We start from the raw sequence: 16,939 nt of genomic DNA, 5'->3' as shown, positions 1-16,939 counted from the left end.
CAGGAGTGAGGGTCTGCTGGCACCTCTGCCTGCTGCCATCACAAAGACACTGATTGTCCACCTCGAGGGAGGCAGCTACCTTGGAAACGGGGATAGGCTTGCACACTCCCAGCAGGACACGGGGGATTATTTCTGCAAGAATTTGGTCTGTAGTTCGAGGCCTGGACGGAGGAATGCTGAACTCTCTGGTTTCACACACAGAGAGGTCTGTGTGTGCAGAGGAAGCTCCTCAGTGGGAGTCAGCTGGGAAGGCTGCACGCTGGATAAACATCAGAGGGATGCCGATGGGCTCAGGTGGGTGAGAGAGTGAGTGAGTGAGTGAGTGAGTGAGTGAGTGAGTGAGTGAGTGAGTGAGTGAGTGAGTATACAAATATGTACATAGTCTCAGTGTGGGAGGGAGGGGGTGTAAAAGTGAGTTTATAAAACCTGTGTGTGTGTGTGTGTGTGTGTGTGTGTGTGTGTGTGTGTGTGTGTGTGTGTGTGCACGCTTATTTTTAAGTCGAACAACCTCATTATAGGAAGACGTCTCAGATCTTTCCAAGTATTCACTAAGCAGAATCATAACCTCTAATCTGCCACCTCAGCAATTCTTCCCCAAACTCTCAAACGCAACATGAGCAATATAAGGTGGCGAACAAACTCATTAAAGGTGTTCAAATTAATTGGGGTATTAGTTTTGGTTGTTAGTCACAATATATTAGGAAATGAGCTGTTTTAGGAGGCCTGAATGTTCCTCGTTATTGTTGAAAATGCAGCATTTGACCAATAGACGGCACTGTTTCCACTTCAGCTGTTAGTTCCGTAGCAACGGTAATAAAAAGGTCACAGATCCATAAATCACCTTAATTAAATGGAAAAACAAGAGCGGTACCAACATTAACATTGTTACTGTAATACTGTAGCAGACGATGAGAAATGTGACGATCCTGAATGCAGCAATAAATCAAGACTTTACATGAAAGAAAAGCCAAAGAGTCATTCAACGCGTTAAATCCTACCCAATATATATATATATTTATACATACATACATACACACATTTATGATGCTCATCATTATGGCAGTATAGCATTTGGCGTGTTATCAAAATCAAATGACCAAAGTTATTTTATTAAAATGCAACTTGCAACATTACTAAGCCTGACAATACAACACTAAAACAATGCTCAACAGTTCAGAATGCAGTGTTTTGTTCTGTAAATAATAATTCATAGTGGAGGAGATAAAAGGTTATTCAAGCTCATAAAGTTAGGCCAGTATTGGGACATCATTTTTAATGAGAAGTAAGGTCGTTGCTAAAACCTTTACCATTCTAAGGCGTTGGTTTCTGCCTTCTAAAGGTGTCGAGTCCTGGTTAAAAACGTTGCTCCAGGTGAGGCTCGAACTCACAACCTCGGCATCGCTCTGCAGGTTACTGCCTTATAAGTACCGCGCGCTAACCGATTGCGCCACTGGAGCGCGCGCAGTCGCACAAGACCTTTAGAATGGAGAGAAAGGAGAGACATTAGCTAAACTCATCAATATAATTGTTTGCTCTAATTAGGATTTATTTTACTTTATTAAAAAAACAACTTATTTCTCGTGAATGCGGGAAGAAGTTAATTCTGACAATAAAAGTTAACCTTTCTTTACTTTTAAATATGTTATTTTTTCCTTTTCAAGAGCTGGTTTCACTGTTGTGGTATCCTCGCAGTTCCGGACTAAACATTTCATGATGTTGAAAAATGAGTTTGTCAGATAAGATCATTTCCGGGGACAGATGAAAGAAATCGCTCTCCTTTGTGACATAGACTTGACAACAGCGCCACCAAGTGGCCAGACTCACATACAAACAGTGGTGACTTTCCAGATGTGCTAACTTTTATATTTTAATGGCGAAGCTCGCCACTAAACTGTGACTGTTTCCCCAGTATCTATGTATTTGGACACTTTTCTTTCTTGATGGTTAATAATTTCTATTCACAATTCCTTTAAGAGACCAATTTAATACATATTGCAGGTATCTACGTATATCTTCTTGTCATTGTTGTGTAAGAGGAAAATAATAGGTTTAATGCTCCTTTTATTTCTGTGTTGATTATTTATTAAAAAGAAACTGCAAACCCCCCCCCCCCCCCCCCCCCCTTGTTTTTTTTTTTTTTTTTTTTTTAAGTACACTTCAATTTGACAATAAATAAGTGCGTTTAAGATGAGACACTAAGACTTTTACGGGCAATTGATCTGTTCATGTTTGACTTTCACTTCTGCCAACGTCACTCCTCAACATCTGTCCACCTTCACCGCAAACGCAGAGTTGCGGGAGCTGCGTCTGAACTCGTGTCACGTAGACGTGGCGGTGACGTCACGCAGGAGGAGTCTGGATCCTCCGCGGACGAACGCGTGCTTGCGCCCCGGAGCGCTTTACGTGACCTTAAACGAGTAAAACTTCACTCAATTTTGGCGTTTGAAGTGTGTCCGCAGCTGCCCGCGTGCCAACCTGCGTGAGTGGCGGCGTTCGTGCGGGATTGATGCTTGTTTCCCGCGAGTGCTGCCGAGTTTACCTGACAGGTGTCGCGTCGGCGCACGCCGCCCCGAGAGAGACATGTCCAATGGGAAAGACCCAAATGCTGTTCAGAAGTGAGTATGGAGCAACATTTATTCTTCTGTCTGTGCCAATAAACTTTCGGTTAAGAATTAAATGGTTATTATTAAAAAAGGGAAAATAGACTAGACGCTTATCTGGGACAGGAGAAGCAAATAGACCTTCGCACTGCTCCTTTTCTTAAAGTTTGCAAGAGCATTAACTCACAGCTGAGGCTTTGCGATGTTTGAGTGGTTAGATGAAGATAGTTTAGGTTGCTTTAGTGAAGCAGATGCTGCGGAATGCACGACGACGCGCTCACTGCATCAGCACAGACACGCAGTACCCCTCTGTTTACAACTCTGTTTACCACTCTGTTTACCCCTCTGTTCACCCAGTTAGATGGCTAATTGGCCAGTGTCATATCACTAAATTATGAGTAGGATGAAGACATGACAGGGACCAAAAAGAAACCGTAAACAACCAGTTGACGGACTAACCTAAAAAAGTCCAAAAGCATTTTATGTTCCCTTCACGTACAAAAGTGTTATTTGCCCTCGCACATTGGTGCTTCTTTTAAATCAGCAACATTTGTGTTCAGCGGCCTGTGGAGGACTGCAACAAAGCGCTCTGACATCACTGAGCAGCTAATTCAGCACCACCCCACCGCCTTAATCACACCACCGTTCCTATTTGTTTTAGAGTTCTGCCTTGAGCTCCGATTGCTGGGCCACCTGAAGAGTGGTTAGCTTTATCATCTGTCCGGAGATGTTCGAGGAACACCTGACAAGGAGCCCTTTGTTCTGCTGCATCAGAGAACACTTTATTAAAATGGCCATTAAACATCAAAACTATATAATAAAAGCTTTGCTCTTCCATTCGGATGCACAGAAAGCAGCCACATGGGTGACCAGAGCAACTGAGGCCCACGGTGGCGCCACAGATGTGCGTGGCGACCACACATCTCGCAACAAAACACACAACTTGCACAGGAATCACTGCGAAGCTGTGTGAGGCTAAGGTCAAAAGCGAAGCGGTTTCGGTGGACAGTCAGTGACAGGTCGATGCCTTTTGTGTGTGGCAGCTCCTCGCCGATGGCCCTGAAAGAGTGTCTGGATGAGTGTATGGAGGCCCTGGATCTCTTCCTCAACAACCACTTCAGCGAGAGCTTGGAGAGGCTGCGGCCAAGGTAACAAACGGCTCTGCATCCCAGAGGATTTCCTCAGTTTACTGGCTCAGTCTGTGCGCTGTTGTGCTGATGGATCCATGTAGGCTCTGCGTGCCGCTGTGCCTCCAGACATCTGCTCCACTTGACATGCTTGGTTCTCTGGGCCTCTGGTGAGAACAGCGCTTGCTGATACACGCTACATGCTTTCTGTGTCCGTGGAAGCCTAATGTGGCCGTTGGTGCACTGCCTACATCTTCCAAATAGAAATCGCATTCATTGTAGTGTTGAGCGCTCATTTCAGTAAACAACAAGTGACTATTTTCTAGTTTAGTTGACTAATAAAGTCAGATTTGGTCCCCGTCTACGCTAATCATTGAAATACTGTTGAATATTGGTCACAATACTAATTGCTGTTTTATCGGTAGCATGTTAAAGCATTTAAGTTTACATATTTATTCGTTTTGAATGTGTAATCTATTGTGCTGCCTTCTGGTTTGCTGCCATTTTTGTTGGTGGACTTATCAAGATATGGGCTTTGGTTGGGTTCCATTAGCTGAGACCGGAGGGTGGCTCTGAGCTTCAGTTCTCCAGGATATGAGCTGTTTGCTGAAGCTGACGCCCAAGGTCTGACTGTTTCAACAGAACGTCAGCGCTGCAAAATAAACACTCAAGCGCGCAAGACTAGCAGAGGCGCTAAAGTCGATAGGAAGAATAAAGGGCGCCTTGTATTTACTCTTATCTTTTCCCAGCAGGGAAATGAGGAGCTCATGCAGCGGCTGCTCCCCTAACAGTACTTCTGTTTGTGTGACGTTCCGTGTGTTCCTATGCAGAGTGAACGAGAGCATGTACCATGCCCTTATCTACGCCACAGTGCTGGAAATGGAGGCCATGATGACTTTTCAGCACGATGACATCAGCAGGGCAGGAAATACAATGAAGAATGCCCAGGAGGTCTGCAACAGGTCACAGTTTCTTATTTTATATATATGTATATATGCAGTATATATATATCACCTTCCTTATGCTAACGCTACCTCACACACCTCCAAAAATGCTCCTTACCTTCTTTCCTTAAAGGTGTGCACAGCTCTATTTGTTTTTAGAGCGGTCATAACAATGTCAAGACTATATCATTGAAGCCTGATTTCTTTTTCCAGGTTTCGACGTAAATCGCCAGGTTTGGCTAACAGGTTAGCAGAACCACTCACTGAAGGTGAGACCCTGATCCATCCAGAAAGTGGAGCGGATTTGTTGGTTTTAAAGATGAAGTCTCTGTAAAATAGGACCCCCTCAGGAGGTAAAAGAGGCCGGTTAATCTGCTGGGGGCCTAGATTAGAGTAAAGAAAAAGTCAGATGAATTGATCTGCCTTCCTTTATGTGGATTTTACACCTCAAGTAGAAAACTCAGATTCGTAAATCCTCGTTCTCGTGGAGGGGTCGTCAGTAGAGATAGACCTGCTTTAATCTGTGTTAAACCAAGGAGCAGACCCGCGGAAGTGTTTGACCATACTTTAAGGTGAAAGTGAATGTGCGTGTGCTTGTGTGTCTGCAGTGCAGCTTCATGCTGAAGTGTGTTACGCTGAGTGCCAACTCCAGAGAGCTGCTCTCACCTTCCTGCAGGTTCAGTATTGCTCATGTTTCTTGATGATAACTTTTTTCTTTATTGCTGCTTATTGTCTTTCATTGGTCTGTATTTTATAACTGCTCGCCAGACGTTCCCTTCATTAAAGATTTCTTATTTAACAGCCAAGTTCTGCCCTTCAAAAGTGTCCTTCTGTTAAGGTCTTTGTGTGTTTGACAGGATGAGAACATGGTGAGTTTTATCAAAGGTGGGATCAAAGTGCGAAACAGCTACCTAATTTACAAGTAAGTGAGGAAGTGTGCAATGTGGTGAGCAAGCCTCTGAAACTAAGTGCACGTTTGTATAAAAGCTGCTGTTAGGTTGCATTATGGGAAACGTAGGCTTTGTGTTTTTAGAGCCATAACTAAAACTAAAGGGGTACCGCGGTTTTAGACTTTACTATGCTGCCTATTGCTATTCCCACAATGCAATTGTGTCATGTGCATTAGAACATAGTACCGTTATGGGATGCAGAGGCTGGGAAAGTATCATTGACCAGAAATACCAACTCTGATTTCATTGGAGTGTTTAAAAAAACAGGCTCAGCTGGAGGTTTTAGATGAAATGTGTAGAATTCTGACACGATCCGAAGGAACGCTCTAACACCGATGAGGTTGTCTGTGTCGATTCTCAATCATCCAGGTCATTGTATCCAAGGTAGTTTTCTCTGTCAACTGGACTGGGTTTCTTCTCTTGAAGACGTTTCGCCTTCTATCCAGAAGGCTTCTTCAGTTCTGAAATCGCTGGGGAGAGAGCTTGAAAATATATAGCCCCTGTGGACCATTTGCATGCTAATGATCCGGGTGGTCACCTGAGAGTCGTTAGCAGGGTCATTGGTCGGGTCGTTCACCTAGTTTCTGTTGAGGTGTCTCCCCTTTGTCTGCTGGATCACATGGTGATGAGTCACTGGGTCTCCTGGAATGGTGTGAATGTTTGTTTTGCTGTTGGAAGGAGTGGAGGACTGCATTGTATGTGGGTGTCAGGAAGTGCCAGGAAGTGCCAGGAAGTGCCAGGAAGTGCCAGGAAGTGCCTCAGGCCACCGCCTCTGTTTCCTGGCACTTCCTGGCACTTCCTGGCACTTCCTGGCACTTCCTGTCACCCACATACAATGTTTTGCTGTTGGAAGGAGTGGGGGACTGCATTGTATGTGGGTGACAGGAAGTGACAGGAAGTGCCACTTCTAAACCTCTGTTTAAACAGAGGTGGTGGCCTGAGGCACTTCCTGGCACTTCCTGGCACTTCCTGGCACTTCCTGACACCCACATACAATGCAGTCCTCCACTCCTTCCAACAGCAAAACAAATATTCACACCATTCCAGGAGACCCAGTGACTCATCACCATGTGACCCAGCAGACAAAGGGGAGACACCTCAACAGAAACTAGGTGAACGACCCGACCAACGACCCTGCTAACGACTCTCAGGTGACCACCCAGATCATTAGCATGCAGATGGTCCACAGGGGCTATATATTTTCAAGCTCTCTCCCCAGCGATTTCAGAACTGAAGAAGCCTTCTGGATAGAAGGCGAAACGTCTTCAAGAGAAGAAACCCAGTCCAGTTGACAGAGAAAACTACCTTGGAACCGATGAGGTTGTTTGTTGAAAGGAGGTCGGTGTTGTAAAGTCAGTCATGTTTTGCACGCTTTCCCACCGTCTCGCACAGAGAGCTGCACGCCCTGGTCAAATCCCGGCACTGTCTTAAAGGACCCAGCCATGAGCACCTCCAGGGAGGGATATCGTTTGGAATAGGGGCGTTTAATCTGGTGGGCCATGACTCATTTTCACCGATGTCTTGTGTGTACACCCGAGCGGGCGCCACACAGCTCATCTGCTTTTGCTTATTTACAGACGCTCTCTCTCTTTCCTCCGAGGATCCTTAAAGTCTTGGAATTTGCCGGCTTTTCCGGAGACAAGGTGTGACGCAAAGTGTTTGACTCGGGTGGGGGGAGGGGCATGGCTGATTAACAGAAACTGGAAGGGTGTTTAGCTCATGTCCTCCTGATTTTAGGAGTATGGTCTGGGCCTTCTACGTGAAGGTGCGACGGCCAAAAACCTGCGCTCCATGCTGTGTGCGCTGCTGCTCCTCTGCTACTACACCTTTCTCACCTTCATATTAGGTAGTCCTGTATCTCATCCAATTGCTACATGATATTTACGGTGTTTGGTAGGTTCTTCACAGTCCCGGGAAGTTTTGTCTGTGGTAATGTGGCTGCTCTTACCCCACAGGGACTGGTGAGGGAGAGGTGACCGAAGCCGAAAGCCTGCTGAAGCCCTTCCGGCAGCATTATCCACGGGTGGGTGTCAGTCAGTAAGCAAAACATGACTCTGCAGGAGCACACGAGGCTGCTTTTCTTCTAAAAATGGAAGAAAAAAACCTGAAGGGGGAAAAAAAGATGGAAGCAGGGCTTTTATCCACACAACCAAAAGGCAGAGGAACGCTCATCTTTTGACTTTAAAGTACATCGCAGGACAAAATATATTTAATATTCCTTAGAGAGTCATTTGTTTTTAAGAAATAAAAACAAATGATGTCACCAAACCAATAAGGGAGCAGTTTTAGTTTAATTTCTATGCTGTAAAACACTCATTATCATAATGCAAAAGTCTTATCCCATATCTTAACGCCTATATTGCTGGTTTATAGCCTGTATGACATGAGCAGATGCATCCAGCCACTCGATTGCATTTACATTTGTATCCAGTTGCTTGATTACATTTATGTTTACAGCTGAAATTATTTTGGGAGTTTCTTAGCCCTGAACAATGTGTTTCTTCTGTTCTGTCTGTCTAGATGACTATTATCACTGCAATATTCCTTTATGATCAGGAGCCAAAAAATATTCCAGTTAGAAACAAAGGGAACGTGGTTTTGTTATAAAATCACAATTTGTGATATGAGGGGCACTATGGGAAATGTGGGCCTTTCCATCCCACGAGACTCTGTGTCTCATCACTTCAACTTGTTTTAGGACCATTTGCCGCATCCCTATAATTACCAAATGAAGATGTGACATTTTGCCATTTGAGTCCCCCCCAGGTCATCCTGCTGCGGTGGTGCCGTCCATGTGCTCTGTCACCAGTGCTAATGTTACATCACCAGTGCTAATGTTACATCACATTCTCCAAAATGAACTATCCCGCTCTCTGTTCCGCCTTTTGCCCACATCCAAGAATAAACTGGGACAGTGTGTGTGTGTGTGTGTGTGTGTGTGTGTGTGTGTGTGTGTGTGTGTGTGCGCACGCACAAAACTGCAAATTGAATCCAGTAACATGCAAATGAAGGTTAGTTAGCAGACTGATATGTAATGCTCAGCTCTGTCTCATGTTTACCTTCTAGGGAGCAATATTCCTCTTCTTCGCGGGCAGGACTGAAGAAATCAAAGGGAACATTGACGAGGTCTTTTGCAGAAGCATGAACTGATTATTAGTTTGAGTATTGGAAACAAAGTGAACATTTCTCTAAGGCTGCAGAGGATGCGTTACTGCGCATAATTGTATCAAACTGCTGTTTCCATAATATCCTCATTCCACCAGGCAGTGAAGCTATTTGAAGATGGTTGCAAGGCGCAGCAGGCGTGGAAGCAGTTCCACCACATGTGCTACTGGGAGCTGATGTGGTGCTTCACCTATAAGTGTGCCTGGAAAATGGCCTACTTCTATGCCGACCTGCTGAGCCAGGAGAGCCGCTGGTCAAAGGTACGGAGTCATCACAGCGGTGGGGCTGAGACGGGTTGGAAGAAAACCAGTGAATTGGGCCTTTTGATTGTCTCTTACAGGCCATGTATGTTTACATGAAAGCTGCTTACCTCAGCATGCTGCCTAACAGTGAGGCCAGGCCGTTTGGAGAGGACGAGGTAGAGCTCTTTAGGTGAGCAAATACTGATCTTTTCCACAATTTTCACTCAAACACACGGTCCAGAGGTCCCTGTATTCCGACAACTGTGTCGTCCACAATGGAACATATGTGGCACCAGTGCTGGGGTCTGTTTGCACACCATAGCAAAAGGTTCTGCTAAAAAGCTCCCTTCTGTGTCAGTGTAGCATGCTGACAGGCCTACAATCCAAAAACAAGCACATCAGGTTAATCTGAGGCTCTAATGCGTGTGTGTGCGCGTGCGTGTGCGCGTGTGTGTGTGTGGTTTGCGGGTCCTGTGACGCAGAGGTGATCGGGTGTGTTTCTGCAGAGTCCAGCATCATGTTAACCCAGATTATTGACAGGTGAATCAATGGCAGATGGACAGATGATATAGTTATACCAACAGACCACCAGTCAGTAACTGTGAGTTTCATACGGCTTTAGTTTTGGAAGGTGACTCCCAGAGTGTTGAGGTCTGGCATTCGCTACTGTGCGACCCCCAAGTTCAGCCCCGTGCCAGGAGTAAATGTCCAGCTGTCCATCCAACGGGTCCAAGCCTCAGAGTCGCTCTGTAGGTGTCCAGCCTCTGAATGTCTGAACCTGCTTCCTTTGATAAGACCTTTTTTCCCCCCTTTTTTTGACCGCTAATCACGAGGAGGACACTGGAGTCTATCCCAGCTGCATACAGGTGGAGGCAGGGTCCACGCCTGGATGAGTAGCCAGCTCATCACAGGTCCCTATGTGAGCATTTTGGTTTTTGTACCTTGCTCAAGGGTACTTCAGCAGTGCTATGAAGGTGTCCTGGTTCCCTCCCCTGCTACCAGAACACCACCCAAGCTTTGGTCTTGAACCCAGAACCCACTGCTTCTCAGCCCCCTGATGGTTGAGCACACGAGAAATGCTCGAGAAAAGGTCCCATAGCTGTAGATTAAGGAGCTATGGGGGTTATATTTCTGTTTGCAAAGGAGTTAAAGTAAGTGTTTAAAATGAAGCACATACAAATGACCACAAAAGGGAACAAGCCTGTCGTATTTTAATGCAGATGTTGATGGCGGATACATTTTGATCGTTCATAAAGTGCTGCACCGGTGCATCCAATAGTGAGGAATCAGTGAAAGCTTGACTGATTATATACCAAGAAATCTCAAAATCAGAGTAAAAGGAGAACCACAGAACTGTATACGGGTCAAATCAAGTAGTAGAATAAGTGCAGGCCTTTGGGTTTGACTTAATATGTGACGTCAGGACTGCGTGGTCACCAGAATGAATGCCACCTTCAGTATTTATTTTGATTTATCTTGTGTCCGTAGAAATGTTCCAACATTCAAGCAAAAGATAGCAGGGAAGTCCCCACCTACGGAGAAGTTTGCTATCCGCAAAGCCCGGCGCTACAAGGCTGCAAGTCCAGTCAGGCTGCCGGTACCGGCGCTGGTAAAGTCTCACGTGTACACACTCACACACACTATGGATTCAGTGTCCCCTCAGCGTTCACTCGTTCATCACAGGAAATGATGTATATGTGGAACGGTTTCAGCGTGATCAGCAAGCGACCAGACTTAACTGACGGAATCATGAAGACGCTGGAAACGGCAGAGCGCGCCCTATTGGCGGCGCCTGGTAATACGAGCTCACGCCGCTCACCTAAAACAGCTGCAGTAAAACATGAGCGCGTCTCATCTGAACGTGCGCTCTCTCACTCTGCTGCAGAAAATGAATGCTCGGTGGACGATAAGTGCTTGATTCTCCTCCTGAAGGGGCTGTGTTTCAAGAACCAGGGTTGCCTCCAGGCTGCCGAGGAGTGCTTCCATGAAGTGTTTTCCAGGTGAACGGCAGTGGAAAACCACCCTCAGTATGAGTGTGTGAGTGAACGGTGTCCAGTGTACACCCCCAACTGTCACCCAGTAAAAGTCGTTGTGTATTTGCATATTGGCAACTCTAAATTGACCTTAGGTGTGTATGAGAACCTATCGAGGGAAAGAGTGGGAGAAGATGGACAGGTAGATTTTTGGGTTGAAGAAACCTGTTTTCCATCTGTATGTGTTTAGTCAGAAGAAGATCAGGTTCGACCACTATCTGGTCCCCAACTGCCTGGTGGAGCTCAGTCTGCTGTATGTTGACCAAGGCAGGAGAGACGAGGCTATCAAACTGCTGCATAAGGCCAAGTAAGTGCCTTCTTTACACATTCAGTGAAGTTACATTTTCAGGTTAATATGTTATACATATCTTTTTATATCTTGCTTTATATCTTACCAAATTCTGGCAGTTTGGAGGCTCTTGGAATGAACATTTAGTCATTATTCATGCACTGTTTGATGAACATTTATTCACTGTTTAAGCAGAAATTGAGCCCTCCCCACCCTTCAAACACACACGTGCAATGTCTGTTATTATTCATTTTTTGCTTTGGAAGTTAGTAAGTAACCACCAGATAACCTTTCTAGTTCCAAACCACAGTTTAAGTTGATTTTGTCTTAGTAAACTCTTGAGCGAAGCTCTTTGTGATGCAGTGCCAGTAACATCATCCTCTTTTATTAAATCTCACAAGACTGTGTACATTTGTAACATTTATAGAGGGAAAAAAGTGGGTTAAAATATAGATTTCGTTAACACGGAGGAGAACCTGTGAGCCAGGAGCTCCGTCTCACTCCTTTTCACAGCCTTTATGAGTTTGTTCTTCTGTTGCAGTTAAATGAATAAACTGTTTTAAACTGGCACATCAACTTGGAACACATTAAACATAGCAAATGCAGGATGTGTTCTTGTTTACTCTTCATATCCTGAAGCTTCTCAGGGAATTCAGCAAGTCTGTGAGCAGAAGCACCTTTAGATTACAGTTCATGCAGAGTCAGAAGTGAGAGCTTCAGTTTTCCAGCCGGACCGGCTCTTTTTGATTTCACTGTTTTGGAACGCAGGACATTAGAACTGACTTCCATAGATATTATGTACATTTGCATCAACATTTGTTCCTTTTACATTCCAGTCTCTGAGTGTACATTTCATTCAGCCCTGACACCAAATAAAGTGTGCATTCAAAAGCTTAAACATTTAATATGATACTGATAAGGTCAAACAAATATAACTGTAAATTCAGCATTAAAATGCGATTGAACCTTTTACTTTATAACCTTATTTTAACATGAAACATAGAGAAGAAGAGTGATTAGGAACACTACATACGCAGTATGCGACTGCGCTTACATTTCATCACTAGTAATAAGTTGTCTTTAGATTATGGCTCATGTAGAGTAAGAAGTGAGTGTCGCACTCATAAAAGTCCATTTCTTTATCTCCATTAGTTGACGCCTAATGAGCAGCTGGTCTTCCTGTGTTCTTAGACATAAACCTCATGACACAACACAAAAAGTCTGCAAACAAGATTAGACATTAATTATGTACTTGTTTGCATACTCAATGCACTATTTACTGTTACATTATTTACCGTTAATACGTTGTCACGAGTGCTAATATGGAATAGTACTATAAAACAGAGCAGAAATTTGCATGCAAATAATAACTTGGGGCTATTTCTCGCAATTCATTTTTAAGTTCTGTCGTTAATGATATTTGTCCTTTGTTTTTTCTTCTTTTTCTGTCTGAATAACTTGTTTTACTCCAATGTGTCTTTGGCACAACAAACTTAATAGACTTATCTTTCTATGTCTTCTATTAATAAGAACACTCCTCCTGTAGTAGCTACATTTATGATAGTATTATTTATTCCCCATTAATTTAATTTTATTTCAGTCTTTAAATTTAAATTAAGAAGGTAGACAGCTGTGCCGTACTCACGCTTAGTGCCTCTAAAGGCCAATAGAGGGCGCTCTAGGCACATATGATCTAAGACCTTGGATTTTCTCTAGCCTGAGGTTTGATAGCTTTATGTGCGATGTACAGCATCTAAATATAGTCTCCTGAGGCCGACACGCCTGAATCTTCTCTTCTGTCTTTGCAGACACAACTACAAAGATTACTCGATGGAATCTCGTACGTTGTTCAGGATACACGCTGCCCTGGCGAAACTCAAGGCTGACCCTGGTGAGGAGGAAGACAATCTATAGGAGAACGTGTCCTCACGATGGACTTTCCTCCCACACAGTTGATGCTGTTGAGCAGTTTTAATTATGAGAGCCAGTTAGTTTTCACTGTGCTCAGGATCTTCTTTTCATGCATGTTAATGCTCTGCATGACACATTGAAAGACAAAGCTGGGAGGATCCTGATATGCTCTGACGAGCTTTCATCAGCAGTGTGTAAGTGACTTATCTTATACACCCTGTGGCCGTAGGGGCCACACATTCACAATGCTGACATTCATCTTAAATATAAAACATAACTTTGGACTTAATGAAGGTAATGTAGTGACTGTTTCCTGTGGTATGATGGTTAAATTTGAATCACCAATGAATGTGAAAAGGATCTGCTGATAACTTTTAGCAATTTAGTTTTTATTTATAGGAATGGGAAGCCACAGTAAATAAAGGGGTTGAGCTCTGACTATCCGGGCCGTGGTACCAAACTGCTCTTTTAAATTTACTTTGGTTTCAGTGTTTGGGCAGATCTGGATCAGTGTGATCTTTGAAAAAAGAAAAAGCTCAAATATAAATTATTTTTTGCATAAATAAATTGTAATGGACACAATAATGGTGTTTTGTTGTCAATTACAGGGGGGCATCACTCTGTCATCTTACATGTATCTTAAAATATCTGGAACTAAACCAGATATTAACCAGCAACTTAAATACATCAGCCATATGCTCAACAAAACAACAAATCTTGATTTGTTTTACAAGACAACAAAAATGTGGCTGGACTTTGCTTTAATCCAGATGTGTTTAAATGCTATCAGGTCACAGAGTCATGTCCTAAACTGTTCAATAGCACATCTGTCTTATGGATGCGTCTTTCACTCCAGCGAAGGCTACGAGGCGGCACTGGGAGGTGTGACCGGAGCACCCACTTGCTCCATTCTCAGTCTGCGTTTCAATAGTTTCTTCTTTTTCTTCTCCTCCTTCTCTATTTCAGCCACCATTTCCAAGAACTTGCTGCTGCGGGGGTCTACTGCGTGGCCAAAGCGCTCTTTGGCCTCGGCTAACAACCTGGCACGGCGGGCTTTCTCCTCTTTGAGCTTGCGTTTTTTTTCGTGCTTTTCCTTTCGCCAGTCAGCAATCATCTTCGGCATCTTGGCCATGTTATCTGCTATGAGTTTCTCTCTGGAACAGAAGTGGAAAAAAGAAGGTTCTCAAATTAACAGAGAAAAAAGGGAATCTTTCGTTTACATCCAGATGTTGAATCCCTAATGAATTTGTGCTGGTGGCTGGAAAACCATCCATACTATAGTACAAAGGATTTTGGTTTTGATTAACATTCACATTACTTTATTTAAATTATATAGCTGGTAAAAGAATAGTCAAACCTAATGAGCAAATAGATGCATTTACAATGACAATAGCACATTAGTAATAACAATTAACGTTATATTTTGCTTTCATAAATCAATGCTAATGGTTTCAATCACACCAATTGTACAATCCGCCTGCCAACACGTTTATCAGAAGATGTCGACCTGTAGGTGAAACTGAATGGAAATAAGATTCTAATCACGTTTTTGTCTTTAATTCTGATTGTTTCAAATCGTGTTAAAGATCTGTGTGAATAGATGGACACTTGTTTTTTTTCTTGGATTAAATATAAATTAAATAATTTAAGGCCAATGGCACAAAATAATCTAAACACATCTTAAATTGTATATTGACCATATTGCAGAATAAAATAATTGCCTACATTAATGTAAAAAAAATGAATATTGGGAAGGATACTGACGCCCGACCAAAACATGCAATGTTAACTGGATAACTGGTTATTAATGCATAATGGAAACTACAAAGTTACACAATTTAAAGTGATGCTTTATATTTCAACGGGAAAGGGGGCAGATAATGTATGGAACGTTGTACAGGTGGAATGCGCTGTTGTGTCCGATAAAGGATGCAGAGGTGTTAGCTTCAGCGTTATTACTTACCTGGCTAAGCGTTTCTCAGTTTCCTCCTTTTCTCTAGCTTCAATATTCTTCAGCATCTCCTCTAACGGAGGATGCCATTCATTTTCCTCCGCAATTATACTTTCCAGCTGTTTATGGCTGGGCCAAAGCGACTCAGGACTAATGCCTGACGCCGAACCGTATCTTCCGTACAGCTTACTATCGTACCGGGCCGTCTTCTGCCACTCCGGGGTTTTCTCGCTGTTCTTGTCTGGAATGTAAGGCTCTTTTATGTTCAGTTTTAACGGTTTAGGGTTATAAGACGCTGTCTGCAAGAGAAGTCCATTCGGTGACTTTACAGTAATTACCGTTTTTGAGACCGAAAGCCCGTTTATTGCCCTAGTTAACATTGCCACCCTCTTGCACAGCATGGACGCCGCCATCTTTTTTGAGAAGGACCCTAAGAAATGATTGGTAGCTGCAGCACTGCCTGAGCCAAAGTAAGGTCAAAAGGTATTATTTCTATAAACGATTGAAATTGTCCGCTAAAGTGTTTAAATCGATTAATTTAATATTTAATATTTAATATGTATTTAATATTTATATTAATATTTCTAAATAACTAATGTCAATTTATGTGTAAAACTTTAGATATTTCAGTTCAGACATTTATTACAAATGGTTTGCTTTTTGAAATATCTTAGATATAGATCACCAAAGATTTACAGCAGTGATAGAGGTTAGTTTAGTGGTGCTGGGGAAAGGATAGCATATGTATGACATACTTTAACTCTCAGATATTACACCAACTTGTGTTTGTGTTGTGACCTTATACGTTTTTAAAACCTTTATTGGTCATTGTATGGTTAAAAAATAAATAAATAATGTTGTTTGCCATAAAGCTGTTTAAACTTGAGGCAAAGCAGATGGAAATAGAATTCTTTTACATCTTAAGGTAGCAAATTAGGGGTCCTATGGGTGTGTTTATGAACCTTGAAAATGCAAAAAAATATTTATTTTAGTCATAACCATTTTAAAAAGTACTTTACTGGTAAATTTAAATGATTATGCATGTTTCCAGTAAAAGTTTATTGCAAGCAGGTGGGCTGTAACTGCAAGAAATGGGACTTGAGACTGCATCATTATCACCTTTGTACATTCAATTGCCTTTGGACACAGACATAAACATCATTTGAGTGAAAGAATCTTTTGTTTAAACCTCCTTATGTCCACCACCTCCTTCATTCACCCTCCTTCAACTTTTCTATCTGATTTCCCTTAAAAAGCGGAGATGGAACAGATGAGACTGCTCTGGAGTGCAGCACTTGCAGACACAGATGTCACCGCTTTTGTGTGTCATGGGAGCGTGCAGAGCTCTCCACTGTCATTAAAGATTTAGGGTTCCCATGGTAGGGGTAGCACTTGCTGGAGGTGGGGGGTGGGCATGACAGAGGCTTAATTTGGCTTAGGCGCGATCTGGTGCCAAGCCCGGAGCTTTAGGGATCACATCACTGTCAGTCACAGGCAAATAGGCTTGTAAGCAGTTAGACGATAAGGGGATGGTGGCAGGATGACAGGTCTATTTCTGAGTGTGTGAGTAGGAGGGATGGCGGATGTTTAGGGAAGTTTTATAGAACATTCACACTTGAATTATGATGACTTCAAATGGATGTGTTAAATCAGATTCCATTTAATTTACACAGAGTTCTTACCAAATATATTAAAGAGGAGCTGCTGTGAGCTGTTTTGGCATTCTC

General features: G+C 43.1%; 2 protein-coding genes and 1 non-coding gene across 5 annotated transcripts; 1 reads left to right on the top strand and 2 right to left on the bottom strand.

Annotated features, from left to right (window-relative positions):
• Window positions 1–1,363: 1,363 nt before the first annotated feature.
• trnai-uau (transfer RNA isoleucine (anticodon UAU)) lies at window positions 1,364–1,457 on the bottom strand. Its single transcript has 2 exons — window positions 1,420–1,457; window positions 1,364–1,399 (listed from the first exon to the last, which is right to left on the bottom strand). It is a non-coding gene; the product is annotated as a tRNA-Ile (tRNA).
• An 885-nt stretch (window positions 1,458–2,342) lies between these two features.
• Window positions 2,343–13,777, top strand: zgc:158403 (tetratricopeptide repeat protein 39A). Of its 3 annotated transcripts, none has more exons than XM_057014620.1 (18): window positions 2,343–2,615; window positions 3,644–3,748; window positions 4,558–4,689; window positions 4,885–4,940; window positions 5,280–5,347; window positions 5,529–5,593; window positions 7,014–7,113; window positions 7,199–7,264; window positions 7,359–7,467; window positions 7,577–7,644; window positions 8,688–8,747; window positions 8,885–9,046; window positions 9,127–9,218; window positions 10,517–10,637; window positions 10,712–10,823; window positions 10,914–11,028; window positions 11,252–11,368; window positions 13,159–13,777. In XM_057014620.1, the coding sequence occupies exons 1-18, from the start codon at window positions 2,581–2,583 to the stop codon at window positions 13,262–13,264; spliced, it is 1,689 nt and encodes a 562-aa protein (XP_056870600.1). In that variant the 5' UTR covers window positions 2,343–2,580; the 3' UTR covers window positions 13,265–13,777. The 3 variants fall into 3 exon arrangements, with proteins under 3 accessions (XP_056870600.1, XP_056870599.1, XP_056870601.1); XM_057014619.1 differs by having other exon boundaries at window positions 7,359–7,470; XM_057014621.1 differs by lacking the exons at window positions 2,343–2,615; window positions 3,644–3,748 and having other exon boundaries at window positions 4,558–4,678; window positions 7,359–7,470.
• On the bottom strand, window positions 13,630–15,646 carry gadd45gip1 (growth arrest and DNA-damage-inducible, gamma interacting protein 1). The gene is made up of 2 exons (XM_057014622.1): window positions 15,225–15,646; window positions 13,630–14,415 (listed from the first exon to the last, which is right to left on the bottom strand). The coding sequence occupies exons 1-2, from the start codon at window positions 15,623–15,625 to the stop codon at window positions 14,124–14,126; spliced, it is 693 nt and encodes a 230-aa protein (XP_056870602.1). The 5' UTR covers window positions 15,626–15,646; the 3' UTR covers window positions 13,630–14,123.
• Between the last annotated feature and the right edge of the window lie 1,293 nt (window positions 15,647–16,939).

This window comes from Takifugu flavidus, chromosome 18 (assembly GCF_003711565.1).
Source record: "Takifugu flavidus isolate HTHZ2018 chromosome 18, ASM371156v2, whole genome shotgun sequence".
In the NCBI taxonomy this organism is placed as follows: domain Eukaryota; kingdom Metazoa; phylum Chordata; class Actinopteri; order Tetraodontiformes; family Tetraodontidae; genus Takifugu; species Takifugu flavidus.
The sequence above is the reverse complement of the archived record's forward strand: the minus strand, read 5'-3'. Positions and strand labels throughout refer to the sequence as shown.